This window comes from Lissotriton vulgaris, chromosome 1_1 (genome assembly GCF_964263255.1).
Source record: "Lissotriton vulgaris chromosome 1_1, aLisVul1.2, whole genome shotgun sequence".
NCBI lineage: Eukaryota > Metazoa > Chordata > Amphibia > Caudata > Salamandridae > Lissotriton > Lissotriton vulgaris.
The window spans coordinates 1,487,023,776-1,487,047,075 of NC_141685.1; the positions used below are offsets into that span (position 1 = coordinate 1,487,023,776).

A 23,300-nucleotide genomic window follows, 5' to 3' on the forward strand; every position below is an offset into this window, starting at 1 on the left:
ACTCTAACTAACACACACTCACACACGCACAAACACACACACACACACACTAACACACACACACACACTACACACACAAATACACACACACACACACACACACTAACTAACACACACATACAGTAACACACACACACTAACACAAAGAGCTTCCCTGCAATGGTAGGGAAAGGCAATGGGCCTAATTTAGAAGGTTACATTTACACTTTTGTGTAGATTTACAATTGTTTTGCAATTCACATACTACAAGTTTAATTTTTCTAATAGTAATTTTACAACTGTGGAGACTTCACGCTTGTGTGGAGACTTTGCACATAAAGAAACAGGCCTGTCCTATCTTTTTATGTGCGCAGTTCTCTGCTACAACTGCGGAGTCTCTGCAGACGTAAAATTACTATTAGTAAAATTAAACTTGTAGTTTGTGACTTCCACAATAACCTGTAAAATTACACAAAAGTGTAAGTTTACATTTGTGAATGAGGGCCCTGTACATTTAGACACCGACACTACTCCAGGAACGTAGGGCGGTGGAGAAGGCATATGTATTGAAGCAAAACTTGCCTATCCTTTTGTTTAAAATTGTTAGGGAAAGTGCTCCATCACCCTCTAGGTCTTGGCCTCACTCTATACAACTGCAAATAAATAAATACTCAATGGGGACCCCAGACTTCGATCCACAAGGAAAATGAAAATGACACAAGATAACAATGGTGCTCAATGAAGAGTTTACAGACTATAAATATTCGAATTACTTTCAGGGACAGCTAAGGTAAAAACAATGTAGCTAGTTTAGCAGTGTCCAGATAACGTGTCTTCCAAATTCTGTTAACCGACAGGACACCAGACTGGTTACCTTCAAAGGCAATCACCGGCATATAATCAATTAGCCCAAGGCAAACAGTCTTCCCTCTCCTTAATAAAGGCTATTTCTTCGTAATACAGTCTAATTTCCAATACAAGTGGCGTATTGCTGTATTAAACTGGTACTTATATGATCGAACCCTCTCCTGAAAGTGTTAATGTGTACAAATTACAAAATAACGAACAGGTAGATGCCATTACGAAATGTGCCGCATTACGACACATAACTTGCTATTTCTTGCCGCATAATTCTGTGAACCCTACCACATAATGTGGCCCTCACTAGCCACAAAATTACAGTGTCCCTGGCTATGCTCTGGTAGTCTCACCTGCTTCATGCCGCACCATGGGCTCCTGCTCTCGGTCCATCAGGACTGCCCTGAGGGCCGGCTCGGCCGCACGGTCCCCCATCTGTCCCAGGCAGTAGGCCGCCTCATGCTTGAGCAGCGCAGACGGGTCCTGGAACGCCCCGCTGATACCGGCGATTGCCTCCGGGCCACCCGAGGCGCGGAGGGTAAAGAGCGCTCGGAAGCTCTTGCTCAAGGGCCGGCTCTGGTCCAACAGCTCCCGACCGAGGTGCTGCAACTCCTCCTGGGGCACCATGTTTCCCGTACAGCTACGGTGTATTTTTAATTGATGCACCGGTCCCAAGCATAGAGCGCCTCCATCTTAGATCAGGACAACGTAACAACCGGGACCAACCAAAGCACGAAATACATATTAAAACATATTTAAAAGGCAAACAATGCTTGGGCGTGCGATAAAGTACACTTTTTTTTTCTTTTAACTTTACCGATTAGGACATTGAAGATTTGTTCTTAAAGGCAGGGATGAACCCAAGCTTTTATAAACACGCACCCCTCTCTATGCACACGCACCCCTCTCTATGCTCCCAAATGGTAATGGCTGGGTGCGAAAAGAACAAGCATTGGCCGCGCAGCAGTAAAGCTGCACAGCCGTGAAAGGATCATCTGCATTTAAAGAAAAAAGGCATCCTGCAACAATGGCAGGCCTCAGTTTCGAGAGGCCTGCCAATGGAAAAAGGGGGCGTGGTTTCACGCAGTACTGAAATTCTCCTGTTCACAATAAGTCTTTGCCCCCAGCAGGGCCATGCCCTGCAATGGAGGCTTCGACTTAAAAAGGCTGTCTTCCTACAGCTTAGTTCGCCCGAACACGATGCCGGTGATCTTGGGGGAAAAGGCACAGAAACAATGTAGCAGGAAAACCCCTGCTCAGATGGCAGCGCTTCCTCGCGCTTGCAGAAAAGGAATTTCCTCTGGAGGCTCAGTTGGGTGGGATATTGGCACAGGATATGTCACCAGGCACTCGGGGAAAGCCAAACACGAAACAGATGCAAGGTCAAGGCTTAAAACATAAAAATAACGCCAGGAAAGTCAAGCACTGTCATTCTGTGATGGAGGATTTAAGAACCTCCCCATCACCTGACCAGAACAAAGGCAGCATGGGACAGCACACAACCCACTTCCGCTGCTAACCATTCTGGGTCAAGTAGTCTTAAAAAGGGAACAAGTAGCTAGAGTCCTAACACCCCCCCCCTTCAGACAGCTTTGGTCTTCAGGAAAATATCCTCTGACACCTATGTACAAGAGATCAAGATGGGGAAGCGGAGCCTTTTCAGTGGCTACATCCACGCTGTGGAACTCTTTCCCCATCAATTTCTAGTCTTCAATACCACACCTTATTCCGTAAGCCTTTAAAGACTGGCTGTTCACTAGTTAACAGCCACTAGCTAGCTTCTTCAATTCCTCTTCTTCCTTGAAGTATTTGCTATTAGCGCCTTGACACCTTTTGGCATTTGCAGCGCTCTAAAAATCTTTTTCATTCATTCATTCATCCTATCTCTCCAGTGGTAAAACCTTTACAAAACAGAGCCAAATGCTTTGAAAACTTAACCTCACTTCTGTAAAAGTTGGTTTTGTGGCGTCCTGTCTTTCGGTTCCAGTGCAAGCCTGCGTTAGTTAAAAGGTTTTTTCTACCAATAAACTTCATATCTAACGGAAAACCCCATATTTTCATCTCAAGACTGAACCCCGAACATAAATCTGCACATACCTTGCCATCACCGGTTGGAAAAAAAAACCTTCTTCACTGCCTCACCTCTAATGCCCTGACGCAAATCCTGACCTACATTCAGAAGAGTAGCCCATGTGTTCTGTTCTGGAAGATACTCAAGAGGCATCCCTGAGAGGGTGGTTGTTGCAGAAGATTAGGACTACAGTTTTGTCTCTGTTGAGCTGGAGGGAGTTGTTTTTTATTGAAGCAGTGATGTTGCACATGCAGTTGGCGCAGCTTGCTTTGGTGGTGCTGGTTGAGACGGTAAGGGAGAGTATGCGCTATGTGTCGTCCGCTACTGTATTGATGCCATGGGCTCCGACAATATTCACAAGGGGTGTCATGTAGACATTGAAAAGTGTTGGGCTGAGTGATGATGCTCTAGGAACTCAGCAAATGAGTTTCTTGGATTCTGTGATGTAGGGGGAAGTCTAACTTATTGACTCCTGTCCATGAGGAAGGAGGATCTCCACTTGAGGGCCGGTATGCAGGGACCCAAGTGCTGAAGCTTTCTGGTGAGTTACCTGTGGGAGACCCTACTGAAAGCTGTGGAGACGTTGAGGAGGTTGAGTACGGCTGTTTCTCCTCGGTCGAGGATGCTTTTGATATAATCGGTGGCCGCAATGAATACTTTCTCTGTGCTGCGGTTAGTGCGAAAGCCTGATTGAGAGCTGTTTAGCAGTTGATTGAGCTCTAGGTGGTCTGCGAGTTGGGTATTGATGGCTTTCTCCATAGAGAGTGTTGATAATAGCAGTGAGCACATGGGAAAGGATGTTTCTACCAAGAATGAATATGAAGTGGGGCTCCTGAGAGGATGGTATTCATCAAGGGGGTGGTTTCTTCTTTTGAGAGAGGCATCCAGTTGCTTAGATGCTGTTTGACAATGAAGAAGGTGTCCAGCTGGTCAAGGGAGTTCGTATCGGTAAGATGTTGGTCGAATGTGTTGTATATCTTGGCAATCTTCTGTTCAAAGAAGTTTGAGAGGTGGCTGCAAGGTGTTTGGGATGGCATGATGTTGGCATTGGCAGCTGTAGGATTCGAGAACTCCTCGATGGTGGTGAAAAGTTCTTTGCCGTTGTTGGAGCTTGCTTCGAGTCTGAGAGTTGGGGCTTTTTTCTTTGCATCTTGTAATTGATGTAGAGGGCAGTTTGTACTTTGGCATTTCTGTGGGGTTGGTTTCGTTCCTCCATTTGCTCTCAAGCTGTTTGCAGTTGTGCTTGGACTCCCTTAGATCATTTGTGTACCAGCTGGTTAGTATGTTGTTTTTGTAGGTCTTGTTTCTTGTAGGAGCAGTGCGGTTGGTACAGTGGGTGAGCAGGGAATATGGCCGATCTGAGGCGATGGGCTTGGCAGTGGTCAACAACTAGGACCTCATAAATATCTCCAAACTAGGGGATGTCTGGGGGAGGGTCATATAAAACCCATTCTAAGAGTTAGCGACCAAATTCCACCTTTATTGCTCCCAGTTCTACCGATATTTACAACTGCAGCATGCACTCCAACGTAATAAGGAGAAATTGCGAGCACTCCCTAAGAGTGTAAACTGATAACTGATGATTTGGGAAAAGGTGGAATCTCCTGACTAATTAAATCGCTAGTGACCAACACTAGTCCCTCTAGTGAACCTGAAGACAAAGTGGGAGTTGGTGGTGAGAGCCCTTGAGAGCGAGAAGTTGGCAGAAGTGACAATGGCACCTAGAGTGCTGGCAATTTCCAAGTGCATTCACCTCATGCGATTTAACTATCTACACCAAACTTACTACTCCTAAAACCTGACTATGGTAGATGGGCCATGCCAGGGGACCAGAGTGCCTCCAGTGACATTTTTCCCCAGGCTTTTTCTACCATGTGCTCTGGGAGTGCTCTGAGGCACAAAACTACTGGAAAAGGGTCAACAAAATAGTTGGGCGAGTGATAGGTAGGCCACTAGATCTAGACCCCTAAAATTGCTCTGTTGGGCATCATGGATACGCTGGCGGCGGAAGGAGGGGGATGGGTAGGAGCATTCCTCTCGCTCACTAATCGCCATGACCCTCCTGGTGGCAAAGAGAGACTTAGCTCAGCACTGGAGAGGGTGCCTCGCCCCTGGTTGAATGGATTAGAGGCATGGATCACTGTGCAGCAATGGAAATAGGGTCCCCTGGACTCAATATGCTGTAGGGACGCACTGACCATGAACTTAACATGAGAGGTGGGATGAGTATTAAATAACCAGAGATTTGGGAACTAGAAGGTTATGACGTTTCAATTGAGGCCGCATGGCGTGTACTGACAACCAGGCACGCGAATGTGAGACCCGTTGAGTCAATATTGTTATAGTATGGTTTAACTGTACATGCACACATCAATAAAATGTGTTATGTTATCAAAATTAAAAACATATACTTATTGAAGCCTGAGCAAAATTATATGTTTCCTCCTAGTGTACTGTACTTATTATTGAACTACAGTGTGACCCTCTATGTAACATTCATAACACGAACATTACAGAGTATATTTGGTTTGCTAATGCAGTTATAGTCCCCGTCCCCTTTATGAATACATAGATTCATATAGTGCTTCAATGCTTGAGAATTAAGATGTCCAGTTCAATCAAAACATGAATTAGGTCAAAGTAGAGGTGCTACAGGGTCCCAGCTTCTTGTCAAATTAAAGTAATTCTTACAAGCTCGCTTTGTAAAGTTAAAACATCATAAAATCTGTTTCTGCTTTGTATAATCTAAGTCGTTCACTTATCTTAATAGGAGGTGGAAAAAAGAAGTAAGGTTTTGATACAAACCTGTGAAGAACTGACTAAAGAGAATACCCAGAGGAAAATTGAAATTAAGGCACTAAAGGAAGATGTGACGCACACGCAGAAGCATATTCAGAGAGAGGAACAGGAGATCGAGAAGTGCCTGGAACAGCAAGAAGTTTTAAAAGTAAGACAAAACAAGCATATCTATATTTTAAAATGTTAACTTTGCGTATTTCTTTGTTTAATCTTTGAGAGTCTCAAAAGTACTTAAATTAAGTTTGTAACTTGAGATTCCTAGTGAAATGTTCCCATAGCTTAAACCCTGCCTTGGTATCAGAGGCAGTTTCATTTGCATTTAACTGTATCTAAATGTTACACCCTGAGTGTGGTAATTATTTCGAGTCCATCACTCCACTTATAGTTTATAAGCACCTGCAGGTCCAAACATAGAGGTTTTATAGCAAGTGTTTTACAAATTTTTTTCAAAGTGTATATGTTTCCTCCATGTTCTCACCTTTGGGGTTGTCTTTTCAGACTGCACTTTTGGTGCTGATCACTAATTGTTGATTCATCAGGCGGATTCCATCAATCAGTTTAATATTTCAGAATTTGAAAGACAAACTGGGATTATTCTGTTGTTACTGATGTAGTGTTGTGGGCCTCGTTTTGGGGGTTTCATAGAACTGAAGGTCTCTAAGAGGAAAATTCAGGCTTGTCCATTTGTAAAGGGCTTTAGAGTCTGATTAGTTGGTTGATACCTGTTCAATGTTTTTCAGTTACGACCCTTTTAAGGCACCAGTTTGAAACTGTATGTTTTCAACATCACATGCAGTTTGATTTACCTCTCCAGTTTGGGTTTCAAGTGTTCGCCATCGTAGTGCTTGGTAAATCTTTGTATCTGCTTCATTGTTTGAGCCATTAGACTGAGCATTGACTCAACGTACAGTCGATGAGTAACATTTCCTGGTTAGTGAGTAGTGGGGAGTCTATATTGATTGATCCTTTTTATTTTGTATGCATTCGGAAATGTACAGTCTAAATTCAACCAAACTTTGCGTGACTTTGACATCCCCTTTGACTTGGGAAAGGTCATTGACATTTTGGAGGATAGATCTTGGGCCCACCGTAAGCTCTCCAACACTGTCCCACATGTGTATTCAGAGAGGCTTAGCTGAAGTTCAGCCACACTTGTAGCTTCTAAACTTGACCTGCGAAATATCCCAAGTGGCCACCATCTTAGCCTGCCTCTTCTGCAAAGATGGCCTTATTTGGGCACACTGATATCATAAAAATTTACATTTTGGCAGTAGCTCAAGCTTGATTCATTAAACAGAAATGTAAAATGACCTAGCCCACCTTAAAACAGGACGCAGCTTTCAACTAGAAAATGTTTTTCATTCAAATCACTTTCCTAGCCCTTTCCTTGGAGACTTCATTTGGAAAGAAGTCCAGTGGAGCTCAAGATAACACTAAGGATTGCAGCTGCAATGCCACATGTGTCTCTGAAAACCAATAACAATCTGCCAATGTACTAAACAAAGCGGGTCAAATCTACCGTATTTTCCGGCGTATAAGACGACTTTTTAACCCCTTAAAATGTTCTGGAAAGTTGGGGGTCGTCTTATACGCCGGGTACCAAATTTTACGGTATGTGTTCATGCGTTTTTACATAGTGCGGACTTCACCCGAAGGTGTCAGACCGCTTCTCAATAGAAAATGGTGCATTACAGGAAGAAAAAGTGACATGTGTGCAAGTAGAGGTACGATATAATATTGAAATAAATGGAGGGCACTCAAACACAAGAACTAATGTTACGTAGGTGATGGTGGCACTGTGGAAGCACTGTGCAAGTATCGATAGCAAATAAAAAGTAATAGGCAAATAGAACAAATGGTGCCGTGAATGACCAAAATCGCTATGCAGGACTGCGTTGGAAGTGGGGGTAGTCTTATACGGCGAGTATAGCATGAAACCTACATTTTATCATGAAAAGTAGGGGGTTGTCTTATACGCCGAGTCGTCTTATACGCCGGAAAATACGGTATGTGTAATGGCTTTAAAAGACAGCTAAACAAAACTAAAAAGATGCCTGGATTTGCTAAATAAATAAACCATTCCAAATGTTTTGAAGGCAGGGTTCCATAGGAAGGCTGCTAATGCTTTAACGGGACTGTCACAAGTAAATATCTGTGATTCACTCGCACAAGGATATGTGTTTGGGTTCGCGCCATGACTCTGCTAAGTCGTGTGAAGTGTGTGTGTGCGCCCTCAAGAATCTAAAGACAATTCGGGAACATGAAGCAAAGCTGTACACTGCCGGACGCCACAAGAAAACCTGCAAGTCCCACTTCTGCACACAGTCAAGGGCACAGATCCACTCCCGTTCTCGGGGCTGTTCCTGTGACAGGTCCTTGTCGCAGTTCAAGTCTTTCAGTAAATCGAAGCAGAACTACAAGAAAACTAAGCGAGGTTCATCCCAGTTCCACCACTGTCTTCCAGAGAAGCCACAAGGACATCAGGGTACCCCTAGTTATCCAGTATTAGGGGTGTCTTTCATAGATTTACCTGCCTGAATCATTCCCCGTCTCCGGGATGGGAGTCCCTGGTACATAAAGATAGTAATGTCCTATTAGACATATAGAGAAATAGGCCCAAGGGCCTCACCTTAGTAACATATCCTTGTCCTTTTGTAGAAAGGACCAAACTCTAGAGAAGAGCCAATCAGCTCTCACCCCCCTCTAGAACCCTCCTGGAAGGTGCATTAGTCCCACAGATTTTCTACAGCATGTCGTGCTAAGGGAGCTCTGCTCAGTTTTCTCTTCCCAACTGGGTTTCCAGTGTTCTCTGGTACTAGTTTTGTTTTCTGGACTACAGCTACTAATATCTTCGTGGCTGAGACACCAAAAAAGGGTCTTTTCAGGAGCTGTGGTTCCTGTGGGAAGAAAAGGCTACATATAGATGACCAACATAAAGACTGTCTATATTGCCTGTATCCGGATCATTCTTCCAAGGATTGCAAGGTATGTCGTACCGTCTCCTTTAAAACCCTCAAAGACGTGAGGGACGTCTCCTAATCTGGCTTCAGAGATTGAAAGATAGAGACCAGCTGGAATCTTCTGAAGAAAGTGAAGGCTCTTCAGTTTCTTCCAAGTCTTCTCAGAAGAGACCAAGAGTGACTTCTCCTGGCCCTTCCACACAGCCTCCTCAAAAGAAGACACTGAAAAAGTCTTCAGAGTTCCACTCTAAGGTGGTTTCATCGAAGGTGTCCTCTCAGGAAGTTCCCACCTTCAAGAAGCCATCTTCGACTCCGTCGACGACATCATCGACGACGGCTTCAACGACGAAGAAAGCTGTTTCTTCAGTACAGTATATCACTACGTCGATGACTACTGTCTCAACGTCGACGGCAACATCGTCACTGACCTCGTCGACGATTACGACCCCATTGTCGACGGCAGGTAAGACTGTGTCGTCCACGATAAGCATCAAGAAGACATCGTCGACGACAAAACAGTCGTCTACGCTGCGCTCACCGACGACTGACTCGTTCGACGAGCTTGACGATGAAGACATGATCGTCGACAGCAGCGTCGACGAAGACTTTGTCGATGCGAACACCGTCGACGAGGACGCCATCGACGAGATCTCCAGCGATTACACCAGTATCGACGACTGCACCATCGACAATAACACCAACGACTACAACATCCGTCGACGCTTTGTCGTCGACTGCCACTCAGTCGACGGGCTCGTCGACGACGATGGATCCAAGTTTGAAGAGCACATATGTGCATCTAAGGATCACAAAAAAGACGCTAACGCCGGATTTCACATCACCACATAGAGTCCAACCGCTGTTTCCAGCATGTCTCCTTGAGGAGGAGGAATCAGATGAAGGGGACATGTTCCAAACTGCGACAAGCCCCTCTGAGCTTAATGTAAAATATCAAGAAACTTTGGATGAAGATGAGGAGCAGGAGGAAGAATATCATCCACCTCCTCCACCAATGGTTTGCCTTCCAGCCTCTTTAGTCTTGGACTTCCAATACCTCATAACAGATTACAAACAGAGGTTTCCACAGTCACCTGCACCGCAACCTTCAGCAGTATCTCTCTCACCAAGACCACGGCCTCCACCTTTAAATTTACAGCCGGATCCAGTCAGCTTATCACATCCTCAGTCTACCGATGAAGACGAGGAAGAAGACCAGCAGGAAGAGGGAGAGCTTCAATCTAACCATGATGAATGGGATGACTATGTCATTCCCTGCTTCTCCAGTTCAGGCACAAGCGGACACGCCACCCAGAGACATCGGAAGGTTCCATAATGTCATTGAGAGGGCAGCTCAACGTTTCCAAATCCCCCTGGTCTCTCTCCAGCAGGAATGCTTCTTATATGATTTTAAGGAGCCCTTCAAAAAATCTGTGAAATAGATACCTACTATAGAATACCTGTGGGGACAAGGTGTTAAAGTGATGCAGAACCTTTCCTCAGTACCTCCGGTAGTTCCTCGCTTAGAAAAAAAGTATAGGGCGCCTGATACTGCGCCAGCTTGTTTAATAGGACATCCTAAGCCTGACTCGGTGATAACACAGGCAGCTCAAAAGAAGTCTAAAAGCCCTTCTGCCCCGTTGTCAGCTCCGCCAGATAAAGAAGGCCGAAGGCTGAACAAGATTGGGAAACGTTTCTCAACAATGTCTGCTCTGACAGTAAAGGCGTCTAATGCCTTAGCGCTTTTGGGACGTTACAACAGACAATTATGGGCAGACATAGCCCCTTATCTAACGGCCTTGCCTGAGGAATCGAAGGAGGAGGCGAAGAAAATATTGCTCGAAGGGCAACGCTCAGCTTCAGAAATAATAGATTGTGCGATGGATATTGCAGCAACTGGATTTCGCCAATTTGCCGGGGCAGCTGTTTTGAGACGGCAAGGTTGGCTGAAGGCAACTTCCTTTCGTCCCGAGATTCAGACGAAAATCTTGGATATTCCTCATGATGGCCAATTTCTCTTTGGACCTCAGATCGATGAGGCGTTACAGAGTATAAAAAAGGACACGGACACGGCCAGAGCGTTGGGAACTCTCCAATACAAAAGTCCGTCCTTTCGCGGCTCAAGAGGTAGAGGACAGTCCTCTTACAAGGGGGATTATCTGTCATCATACTCTTCGGGGCAGCAACATCGGCCACAGTTTCAACAACGCCAACAGCAGCACCAACAATCTTCCTATGGCAAAGCGTCCTTTCGGGGTAAAGGCCAGCGAAAAGGCAACGCTCATAGACCATGACCTTTCCCTTCGGCCAGTGTTCAATTCATCTCTGCCATCAAAGATTGAGGGAAGAATTTCCCATTTCCTAGTAAATTGGAAGAAAATTACCACGGGCTGTGGGTTCTACAATTAGCACAATTCAGCCATTCATTGGAGTTCCTTCACATACCTCTCCAAGAGGTCTCTCTTATGCTCCAGAAAGGAGCAATAGAAAAAGTCCCTCCGTCCCAAAGAGGGAAAGGATTGTATTCCTGCTTCTTCCTAATTCAGAAGAAGGAAAAGAAGTGGAGGCCGATTTTAGATTTCAGAGCCCTCAACAAATTCCTAAAAATGCAGTTGTTTTGTATGATAACGATCCAGGAGGTCTTACAACTCCTAGATATAAAAGATTACATGGTATCCCTGGATCTTCAGGATTTTTATTTTCACATCCCAATTCACAGAAATCACAAGAAAGGTTTAAGATTTGTAGTAGCGGGCAGACACTTATAGTTTTGTGTCCTTCCCTTCGGACTTAAGTATGCACCTCGCATTTTCACAAAATGCCTCTCTCCAGTGACTGCATATCTCAGATAAGAGCACCATCAAGTTTTGCCATATCTGGACGACTGGCTTATCAAGGCTCCATCCCTAAAAGAGACGTCCAGGTCTTCCAACGCTTGTTTGCAAATTTTCAATTGTTTAGGACTTGCACTCAATTGGGAAAAATCAGTCCTTCTACCTTCTCAACGTATAAATTACCTAGGGGCTACACTCGACACAAAACTGAGAAAAGCTTTTCCATCGCATGAGAGATTGGAAAAGCTGGTGAAACTGGCTGTTCTCGTAGCCTCAAAGAGAACATTAACGGTTCGCCTTTTCAAGTCCCTACTCGGAATGATGTCATCATGTACCCTACTGGTTCCTCACTGCCGCCTAAAGCTGCGCCCTCTCCAAGAGGCACTCTCAGCGCAGTGGGTCCAATGCACAGGATCATTCGATGATCTCATAAAGATGACGCCTCAAATTGTCAAAGCTCTAAAATGGTGGATGTCTATTCGAAATATTTCTCAAGGATTGCCCTTCTTACTTCCGGCTTCGCCACATGTCATCACAAGGGATGCCTCTCTCGGAGGCTGGGGAGCTTTCCTCCAAGAATTGCAGATAAGCAGAAAGTGGTCCCCCTCCGAAAAAGGACTTCATATAAATCTCCTTGAACTGAGAGCGGTCTTCCTCGCCCTTCAAGCCTTTCTCCCAAGTATCAAGAACTGACTAGTGCTCGTACGTATGGACAATACCACAACAATGCACTATCTCAATAAACAAGGAGGGACTCGCTCTCTAACACTCTCTCACGAATCTCAGAAAATCTGGAACTGGTTAATCCTGCACAATATCTCACTTCGAGCGGAATATGTCCCAGGCACGGACAACTTTCTAGCCGATTCACTAAGCAGACCGCACACAACGTCTCACCAGTGGGAGCTGGATCAAGAGACCCTCAACCAAGTATTCTCTCAATGGGGTACTCCTCTGATCGACCTATTCACCACAAAAGACAACACCAAATGCCAACACTTTGCAAGCTGGCATCCCCAAAAAGGATCTCTAGGGAATACATTTTCGATCGCATGGTGCAACGTCTTTTCGTACCCCTTTCCACCATTTCCAATGATTCCCAGAGTCCTCTGAAAATTGAAAGGGCTGATCTGAAATACCTCTCTTGGAAGACCGCACTCCTTCTTGCACTTACTTCGGCAAGATGAGTAAGTGTGCTCCAGGCTTTCTCAATTCAGGAGCCCTTTCTCCAATTCAAGCAAGACAGGGTAATATTGCGAACAAATCCAAATTTGTACCAAAAGTCTTGTTGGACTTCCATCTGAATGAGCCTGTTGTCTTGCGCTCTTTCTTTACAAATCCTCAGACTGCAGCAGAAAGAACTTTACATTCTCTGTACCTTAAACGCTGTCTGAAATTTTATATTGAGAAGACAAAATCCTTTCGTAAATCTAACCAACTTTTTGTAGCTTACAGTAGACCCAGGAAAGGTCTTCCACTTACTAAGCAAAGCATTTCTCGCTGGATCTCTGCAGCTATTGCATTCTGTCACCATTGGGCAGGACAGCCCCTGCATTCTAAAGTACGAGCCCATTCTACTAGAGTGATGTCTACATCCATGGCGCTGTTCGCAGGAGTACCAATAATAGACATTTGCAGAGCGGCAACATGGAAGTCGCCACAAACTTCACCACGCAATACTGCCTGGATACAGAACTCATGAAAGATGCTGCTGTAGGACAAGCAGTACTTCGCCATCTGTTTCACTAGAGGTGAACCTTCCTTTCATCCCACCATCCTTTTTCCATTTATGCACATTTCTTTATTGTATTTATGGTATTGCTACTTATAATGGAATGTTTCTATTTGTCACTTGATATGTTATTATCTAAAGACTTGTATATTCTATACCATCCGAAATGTGCTTATCATTGCTTGCTATTCTGATTCCGGCATGTGAATCTATGAAAGACACCCCTAATACTGGATAAGAAATGCATTATTTACCTGTAACTGCAGTTATCCAGTAATGGTGTCTTTCATAGATTCACATGCAACCCTCCCGCCTCCCCTGGAAGGACTTATCTAATTCTCTCAGGGATGTACTTGTTTAGCACGGTGCTTCTGAAAATCTGAGCGACAGAGGCTCCTCCCAGGAGGGTTCTAGAGGGAGGGGAGAGCTGATTGGCTCTTCTCTAGAGTTTGGTCCTTTCTACAAAAGGACAAGGATATGTTACTAAGGTGAGGCCCTTGAGCCTATTTCTCTATATGTCTAATAGGACATTACTATCTTTATGTACCGGGGACTCCCATCCCGACGACTGGGAATGATTCAGGCGTGTGAATCTATGAAAGACACCAATACTGGATAACTCCAGTTTCAGGTAAGTAACACATTTCATCTCACTCCCAGTCTTCCACTGAGGAGCTCATTTCACAACTGATCCCAATGCACCCTGAGTTTCCTGGATCATCAGTGATGTTGCAGCCGATTGAGGCTTTTAGAGAGGCCATGATGCGTTTTGGTACTCTCTGACTCCTTCTGGTGTGCCTTCAGGCTCTAAAGATCAGCAGAGACCTCCAGTCTGGGTTCTGCCGACAGATCGATCCTCAGCATGATTTGTGCCTCCTAAATCCGTCTCAGGATGCGTACAGGCTTTGGTGCTGACTTCTACTCTGGCACCTAATCCCACAGCAGTCCCTTCTGTGTCGATGCTGGTCACAATGCTGCTGGTGCTGAAGGAGGATGCCATACCAATTGGCATGTCTGACTCTGAGCCAAACTCATCTCGTCCTTGACCAAGGTCACATTCCAAGTCCATTGCACACACCCAGTTCCTGTACTATCTGATTCAAACAGAACAATGGCTTTACTGTGGAGCTGTTTTCCAACATCTTTTTGGTTCTGAATCTTACCAGAGTAAACTAACTTTGGGAGATGACAATGGAGATAATGGGGATGAGTCACTCCCACCATATGATGATGACAACCTTAATATGGATTTAAAGGAGTTCAGTTGGATGGACACTGGGTTGGTTTCCTTTCCAGGCCTTCAACCGAGGAAATTGCTTCCTTGCCTGTGGTGATACAACAAGCAATGCAGTTATTAGACTTCCTTCCTTCCTTCTACAAATGTCAAGACAAATATTCTGACAGGCTGGATAGGCTTCCCCCGACCCTCTGCTGCTATTCAAGGAGGCAATCAACACATTACTTGGCACCTGGGCTAATCCTTGTTGTTGTCCACCGGTGAACCGGCAGGTAGGCAGATGCCACAGACAGGCACTAGGTGACACTAATATCTGACACTGATTGTGCTCTGCCTTCGAGCCAATACAAAGCTGTCCTGACTGACGACTGCATTCTTTGTCACAATAATTTCAGCTCAATTCTTGAGTGAGCTCCAAGCTCTCTCGATGCAGCCACCTTGCACCACTTTTTACATGATAAATTGGTGTTGAGGGATAGAGCGACCTTTTTGCCAGAAGTTGTAACTCCTTTTCAAGTTGGTCAATCTTTGTTCTTTGTGCCTCCTCACTCCTTTGCTGGACCCAAAAAGGGCTTTAAGTTCTTACATTGATTCTACCAGGAATATCAGGGGTATGATCAGGTTTTTAAGGGGTTTTTCTGGGCAAAAAAAGGGAGACTAGCAGAAGAGGACCTTATCAAGGTGAATAGGCCTGTGCATTAAGGTCTGCTAATCATTGGTCTAGAAGCTGCCTCCAGAAGGACTCTGGGCCCATTCCACTTGGGCAAAGGCTTCTACCACTTTGTTGGCATGCAGAGTGTCTATTCTTAACCCCTTGCATGTGTCGGACGCACGGGAGCTGTCTGACGCATAAGTGCTAATGTGCGTCGGACGGCTCCCGCGCGTCTGATGCTATTGCCCAGGAAATCCCTCAGGAGCAGGCCCCAGTGGGAGTTCTTTTTCTCCCCCAAAACCTTGAGAGCTCCCCCAGCTCCCGAGGCCCACCCTGTGGTTTCTTGGAACTGACGATCAGCGCGCACGTCGCGCTGATGTCATTTCATAGAAACCAAAACTGAAATGAGCCTTTCACTTTCTATGTGCTCAGGGGGCTATTTCAGCCCCCAGAGCACATAGAAAGACGGGAGAGGTATCATTGGAAAGGGGAGAATCTCCAGTGGATCCCTGCTGGGGGGTTGCCCCAGGAGGGCGAGGGTCGTAGTAGCTCTTGTGGGAAAAAGATGCCAAAAAGATCAGCAGTGAAGGTCGTAGTAGCTTTTGTGGGAAAAAGATGCCAAAAAGATCAGCAGTGAAGAACGCCCTGGGCTGTAAGCTGAAGGTAACATCAAAAGGGCAGCTGAGGTCAGAGCTGAGATGGTCAAAACACAAGTCTGAATCACCGTCCGGCGGCAGAAATCAAGCTAGTTCAGGACAATCTGTCAAGTGACACAGGCTGATTTCAGGACAAGGCAAAGCAATGGGCTCTATGCAGGGACAAAGGCTTCCTAAAGAAAGGGTTAAATATAAACCTGTAGGCTGGGCAGACAGGAAAGTAGCAGGTTTGAAACAGGCAGTGAATAGTAAACTGGAAGTCTGATGGTGGAAACTATGTAATTATAGCTTGTACAAACAAAACGAAGGTAAAAGCTGGGGAACAATTGACAAACAATCATAAATTATACTTTGTCTGCTTCTCTGAGGTGATCTCTCTGTAACATAAAAAAGATCTTACAAGAAGGGAGAGATCCAGATGGGGGAAGACCAGGGAAACCAGCCGACTTTAAACTGGACTCAGGAAAGCCAGGAACAGAGTATGGGTCGAGGTCAAGGGAGAGAGAAAAGTCTGGAGTGCAGATGTAAAGAGGGAAGAAAGGTAGAGATCAAGAAAGAGAATAGAGTACCGCCACCATCATATGATCATGTCGGGTTTGGAGACAGAAAGAGTTGAATGGAAAATACTCTCCAAAGAAGATGCCAGAGTGATCCTGAAAACAGTACACTTGGGGGCCCCAACAGACCCATGCCTCCTCCACATCTACATTGGAGGACTACCAATCAGCAACATATTACCCCACATCAATACCACCTCCATCAAATCTGCCACCTACTCAGCAGACTGGAAACATGCAGCAGTCATTGCCCTCTTCAAAAAACCATGGGCCGACCCCAGCAAAATGAACAACTTCTGTTCCACCTCTTTGCTCCCGTATCCAGCCAAAGTGATAGAGAAGGCCATCAACAAACAACTTACCAACAAACTTGGATGTCACAACCTATTAGGCCACACCCAATCAGGTTTCTGGAGCAACCACAGCTCATAGATAGCACTTATAGCAGCCACAGACAACATCCTCACATTACTGGACCATGGAGAAAGCACATCCCTATCCTACTTGATCTCGTCGCCCCCTTCAATACAGTCTCCCACCACACACTCATCAGAAGAATTCATGACAGAGGCATCTGAGGACCAGCACTCAATTGGATAAGATCCTTCTCCACAGGATGAACACAGCGAGCCATAATACCACCCTACACACCGGAATACAAGAATCTCATCTGCAGAGTCACCCAGGGTTCATCACTTAACACCTACATGGCGCCACTCGCTAACATCATCAGATAACAAGTGATCGTCATCATATCATATACCAATGACGCCCATCTCATCCTTTCTCTGACCGACAAGTCCACCACCACCAGAACAACTTTTCCAACTGCATGATCAATGTAGCAGACTGGTTGAGAGATAACTGCCTGAAAGTCAACTCCGGCAAGACGAAAGTGCTGATCTTCAGGAATATGAACTCTCCTTGGGATTCCACTTGGTGGCCATCAGAGCACGGACCCATGTTGATGCCAGACAACTACTCCAGAAACCTGGGAATCATTCTGGACAACAAACTCAACATGACCGCACAGGTCAACATGATCAACTCCTTCTACTTCTATGTTGTCTGCATGCTCTGCAAGATCTTCAAATGGTTAACGGCGCAGTAAGACTTGTCCTTGACCTCCTACGACGCACCCACATCACACCACACCTCAGAGAGCTACACTGGCTCCCCATACACAAACTAATCTAATTCTATCAGCTCACCCACTGCACAACATCGATCCAACATACATGAACAACGCCTTCATTTTCCCACTCAGCTTCTCTCTCACTTGCACTCATGCCCATATCCACGAAAAGATAACGGTAAGTTTAGCATTCTCCTACATCGCACCCAAGACTTGGAACGACCTCCCTGACACGTCAGAGCCTCCTCCTAACTTCTCGAATTCCGCAAGAAGCTGAAGACCTGGCTCTTCGACTAACTCACCGGGGATGACAACCAACACCTTCAGTTTCATACAAACATGCCTGCTCCATTATCTAGATACCCTCACAGGGGTAAACGACCTTTAGTGCGCGGCTGCTAGTGCGCATACCATTACTTCGCAAGCGTTACTACGCTTGCGATGTTACAACGTGTACCATTAGTACACAAGTTGCTACAACGCATGCGTTATAATGGTATGCACTATCCACATCGTTGTTTGGAAGGCGCTTCAGTTTCCAAACAATGACTTGCAGATCTGACGTCGCTGGAAGACGCTGGAAGCCGGAGAAGAGAGGAACCACAGAGGAGAGAGAGGTGATTATAGTTTTTTTGGGCCGTGCAGGGGTAGTCTTTTAGGTTGTAGTGTTGTGTTTGAGTGGTGTAGGGTAGTGTTTTAGGGATTAGGGTAGTGTCGGGGGTCATGCAGGGTAGTGTTTCAGTGTAGGAACCGGACTGGGGGTAGGGGCAAGGTCATGCTGGGGTTAGTTCTTTTGGGTTTAGGGTAGTGTTGTGCAGGGTAGTGTTTGGGTATAGGGACAGGACTGGGGGTCAGGGGAAGGTTGTGCAGGGTGTAGTGATTTAGGGTTTAGGGTAGTGTTGTGGTGTTTGTGTAGTGTAGGGTACTATTTTAGGGTTTAGGGTAGTGTTGGGATGTCGTGTAGAGTAGTGTTGTAGTGTAGGGAGCAGACTGGGGAAGGTTGAGGGTCGTGCAGGGGGTAGTGTTTTAGGGTAGTGGTGTAGTGTAGGGTAGTGTTTTAGGGTTTAGGGTAGTGTCGGGGGGTTGTGAAGTGTAGTGTTAGAGTGTAGGGTTCAGGAAGAGGAAGGGGGAAGATCGTGTAGGGGGTAGTGTATTAGGGTTTAGGGTAGTGTAGTGTTGTTTAAGTAGTGTAAGGTAGTGTATTGTAAGCATGATTTTGGTGCAATGTCTTTAAGTAGCATAAACCATAGTACACTTCTAACCATTTGCGTTATAAATGCATGCACAGTTACAACTTGCGAAGTAAATGGTTTATGCTAAGTAAAAACATCGCATAAAATCATGCGTAGTAATGGTATGCAAAGTATCGATATACATTCCTCACAGGTGACTTGTCGTGCTAGACAAATCCACATAATATAGCAGGGACCATGATGCATCAAGAAGTTAGTACAAAAGCTTGGACTGGAATATATCTGGGAAGGCAATATGTAGAAGTGTATAAAATCCTATTCAGGGATACAGGGAGAACCACAGAGGGCCATTGTTAGGGCCACCTTGTGACCAGACGATGTCTTAACAGGCAAAGTGTTTCACCCACAAAAAGTGCACAGGCAGCTTACCAGCATAACTCCTGAAGATATAGGATTTGGCCATCGACAACTTCCTGAAAGAACAATGGAAGCCCTGTAAGAAGCGAGAAGACCACCATAAAGGAACAGTAATGCTGCAAAGGCATGGAGCCCAAGGCTTGGAATGATAACGCCACAGACCTAAAATATCTAACACATGTACTGGAGAAAGGGTTCTCCTACACATTACTAAAGGTACACCTGAGGCCCTATTACTGTAAGTGCCCCGGGGGTGCATCAGGCCTCTACGCCCACTTTGTGCACCCCTGGGGCTACTGGTATTACAGAAGGGGCCACAGACAGTTGTGCCTCCCCTTCAGTAAAATCAATAGCGCTGGCACACTTAAAATTGTTTTCAAGGAATAAGGGCCCTTGATCCTTCAGGGCCTTATGAATGATGTAAGAGTTGGGCAGACTGTGAGGGACAGTCAACAAGACTGTTTCATGTTGCCCTCACACATCCCAAAGGGCATTTGCTCCTCATCGGGCTGGCGCTGCAATGTCCTACGGGTCCCCCAAAAGGTCACATTAGCAGAGATCTTTTGTTTATGCTGTTTGATGAGTGCAAAGGATGTCTTGGAGAGGATATGTGAAGTGTTGGTGTGGAGCGAGCTAAAACTGATAAGGGTATATCGCTTAAACCTTTAATATATGGATTCCCCTGTCAGGTTAAAAAAAACCTTAAAGGTTAGTGCTATTTGAGGGGTTATGATATGCCCTCGTAGTTTGTTTTGTTACCCTTACTAGGGTCAAACTAAGGTCAACATGTTTCGCGCCCCTGGTGGTCAAAAATGATCTTTGGTGCTTCTTCAGGACCTTAAATATGGGTACGTTTCCTACTCTATATTTGTGTCAATAAGTAGTACCCTAATAGTGGTACCTATTTGTCTTATTGTTGAATTTCCAAACTATATAGCAACAGGGAAAACAATGCATATAAGCGATAACAGTAAAATTATAATGTTTCTGGCATAAGACCTTCTTATTGAGCAGAAGGTCCCATATCATGGACCAATGTGTGTGTCTGGAGCTGAAGTGGCCACCAGATGTAGACAGACAAACAGATACACGCACAACATGTATAAAATCATGATGGTGAATAATGGCACGTGATAGCATAAGCGTTAGATTTATCATGGTATCATCTTATAGTGTCTAATCCCAACCTGTGCCACCCTTTGCCATTTAAGAAATATTGCTATGTAGACTCACAAATGCTAACAAGCAAATCACAGGTTGGCAATGAATGTCACTTGCCACCTTAGTGCGTGAGTGAATGTGTACAAGTAATCACTCATGCATATCTTATTTCCCGCATCTCATGGCATTGGTATAAGAGAAACTGCCTTACCTTACTTAAGGTGCTATAGTGTCCCATAGGGTGAGGCAGAGGTGCCACATACTGGGGTGCTCAACTTAAAAATGGGGAGAAATTTACCCAGTTAGTTTACTTTCCAAATATGTTTGGAGTCGAGCGTGGACTCTCGGCTTGGTTTCATCTCATTAAAATAGTGTCCACCCCCAGTCCTCAACTTTTTTAACCCCTTTACTGCTAAGGCTATTTTACTTCTTTTATGTAATTTCCATTGAAATCAATGGAAAGTCCATGACGAGTTACCCTTGTCATTAGCGGCGAAGAGGTTAATGCAATCTGCTTGCCACACCTACCCTGCTCCTCCACTTTCCTGAAAGAATCTGCGGGCGGTAGAGATGCTTACAATGTAGGGCTTCTCATCGGCAGCATCCAGCCGTACTGTCGAGGGAAACATGGAAGTGTCTCAATGCACATGTCTGGCGGCCATGATGGAGTGGGTACTTGCCTGTGTCTAGTTGCTAGATATCGGTGATGCATCAAATACAATGGCTGGAATATTATGTATATGTTCTGAATCCCTATGGACATAGGTATTAATAATATCCATTTCCACCTTTATCAGAGGATTATGTTATTTATTTTGGCACAGTAGTTCTCCGACATGATATGGACCTCCTTGTTGATTCCATGGGAGGAAGAGAAAGACCTGTACATTTTCTACCGAGAGGTTATGACGGGGCAGATTTTTTTAAGTAGAGATGCCCACTGGGCACGTGATGTTGTGGTTCTGCTGTGATGCAGCTGGCTAATAGTAGGTTTGGCTTGTACTCATATACTGATATATAATTAATAACCTCTGAGCCCGTCTGGTAGATAGACCTCCCATAATTGGTACGCTGATCATATGGGTTCCATGTGATTATTAAACATTTTCCATTTTCATTGGCCAGTTCAGAATTAGGGATCATACTGATGTGTCTACACTTTAATCCAAGGAATTTCTTTGTTTAGACGGTTGTGATTAGTGTGGAGACGGAACACCCATTGTTGTTCTTGTCTAAACATTGTGGTGGGGTTCCATGTAGGGTTTGCTTCCAAAATCGTTCACTTCAAGTCTTCAGTGAAAGTTCTTGGATCAACGTGTAGATACATCAGTATGCTCCCTAATTCTGAACACAGTCTGCCCAACTCTTAGATATTTCTTCTTTCCTTTCTCTCTAGGAATAGCGACCACTATCTTTGTGTTGATTTTAACCCCAGGAGCATTGGCACTGGACCTTTATTAGCTCCTACCCCCCCCTTCTCCTATTTATTGATAGATTCCTTATGAACGATGCACAGTGCCTTGAAGGTGACTCTTCACCTTATAGGCAACTAGTGCAGTTTCCTCATAGGTTTAGCAACCAATTGGTATTTAGGAATTTTAAAGAGGAGCCGTGCTGCTGTGTTTTTCAAGGTCTGCAGCCTATTTAATACTGTTTGTGGGCAGTTAAATGCAGACTGTTACAATAGTCCAGTCGGGAAAGAGCAAGGGAAGTCACTAGTGGAGAAGTGTGGCTCAGTGGTTAGAGGCGGCAGACCCGGAAGCTGGGGTCGACCGTGGACCAGGGTTCGGTTCCCCGCCTCAGCGGGTCTCGGGCTCAAAAATTCCACGGCCTCGACAATTCTCGCTCCGGTGCCTACTCGACTCACGGGGTCTCACTCTGCAACTCTGGGCAATAGCTTGCTTAATCTCCCCTACTCACCCTGTGGACACCCTGCCGGGGCCTCTCACAGGGGAATACCAGGACGGGTTCCCTAAGCAAGCGCCAGGATGCCCTTTGGGTGACAGATTGCGCGATATAAGTACACCTACATTTACATTTACATTTACTAGTCTCTTCTGAAGTTGAGTGGGGAATAAAAGAACTACTTTATGAGCTTTAAGGTGTGAAAGACCTTGGAGGCAACTGCATTGACTTGGCCAGTGAGGGACAAATTATTGTTGATCAGAAAGCCTAGATTACGGGCTTTGTTGATAGGGGGTGGAAAGATGCACTATCTCTATACTCAGATGACTTAATACTATAAACCAGGGACCTCTGGGAGAACCTACTGAGCGTAGCCCACACCTTTTCCCAATTTGAGTCCATCTCCGGGCTGGCCACCAACATTGGTAAATCTCATGCATTTTCCTTCAAAGGTGATTTTCAGCCACATACAATTCCCTTTGGAGTGGTAGAGATTACCTTAGCTTCGAGTACATTAAAATATTTGGGAATCCAGGTGAATAGGAACCAGCAAGATCTCCTAGAAGGGAACCTCCAAAGAACAATCACCCCCTTATGCTCCCAAATCAATTTCTGGACCTCACTCCCACTTTCTGTAGCATAGCACATTATCGTATCTAAAATGGTAATGCCCCGCACACTTTTTATTTTTTCACAGGTAGTAATCCAACCAAAGTTTTTCAAAATATTGAACACTCTACTGATAAACTTAATATGGGGCATTGGTCGGCGACGCATCAGCCTGTCTAAATTGCAACTACAGTAGGAAGCCAGAGGTATGGGGATGCAGGATTTTAGGGCTTACTGCATGGCAAGCCAAACTGCAATGGCTCTCTTGTTGGCTGGCAGGCCGCAAGCTCCATTAAATAGGATACACACCCAATATGATAGCACAGTGAGCTCTACTCACACGACTGTGCCCTGGGGTGCGAACCCCAACCACAGATCCATTGTTGCTAAAGGTGGCTCTTGCATATTGCAAGTCAGCCCTGAAGTACACCGCTCAAACTACTCTATATGTCTTTAACATACTGCTCCTGGGTCTCCCCAACCCCACAGGGACAGTAACTGAACATAGGCTATCTACATTTTAACAGGCAGGAGTAAGTACTATAGGC

The 23,300-nt window shown here is 45.2% G+C and overlaps 1 protein-coding gene across 2 annotated transcripts in view; it reads left to right on the forward strand.

Annotated features, from left to right (window-relative positions):
* CCDC146 (coiled-coil domain containing 146) overlaps nucleotides 1-23,300 on the forward strand; it is a 1,211,813-nt gene that overhangs the window by 599,425 nt on the left and 589,088 nt on the right. For both annotated transcript variants that reach the window (XM_086967356.1, XM_086967357.1), the window contains one exon: nucleotides 5,679-5,855. In XM_086967356.1, coding sequence (XP_086823482.1) covers nucleotides 5,679-5,855 — 177 coding nt within the window. The remainder of the gene's footprint in view (nucleotides 1-5,678; nucleotides 5,856-23,300) is intronic.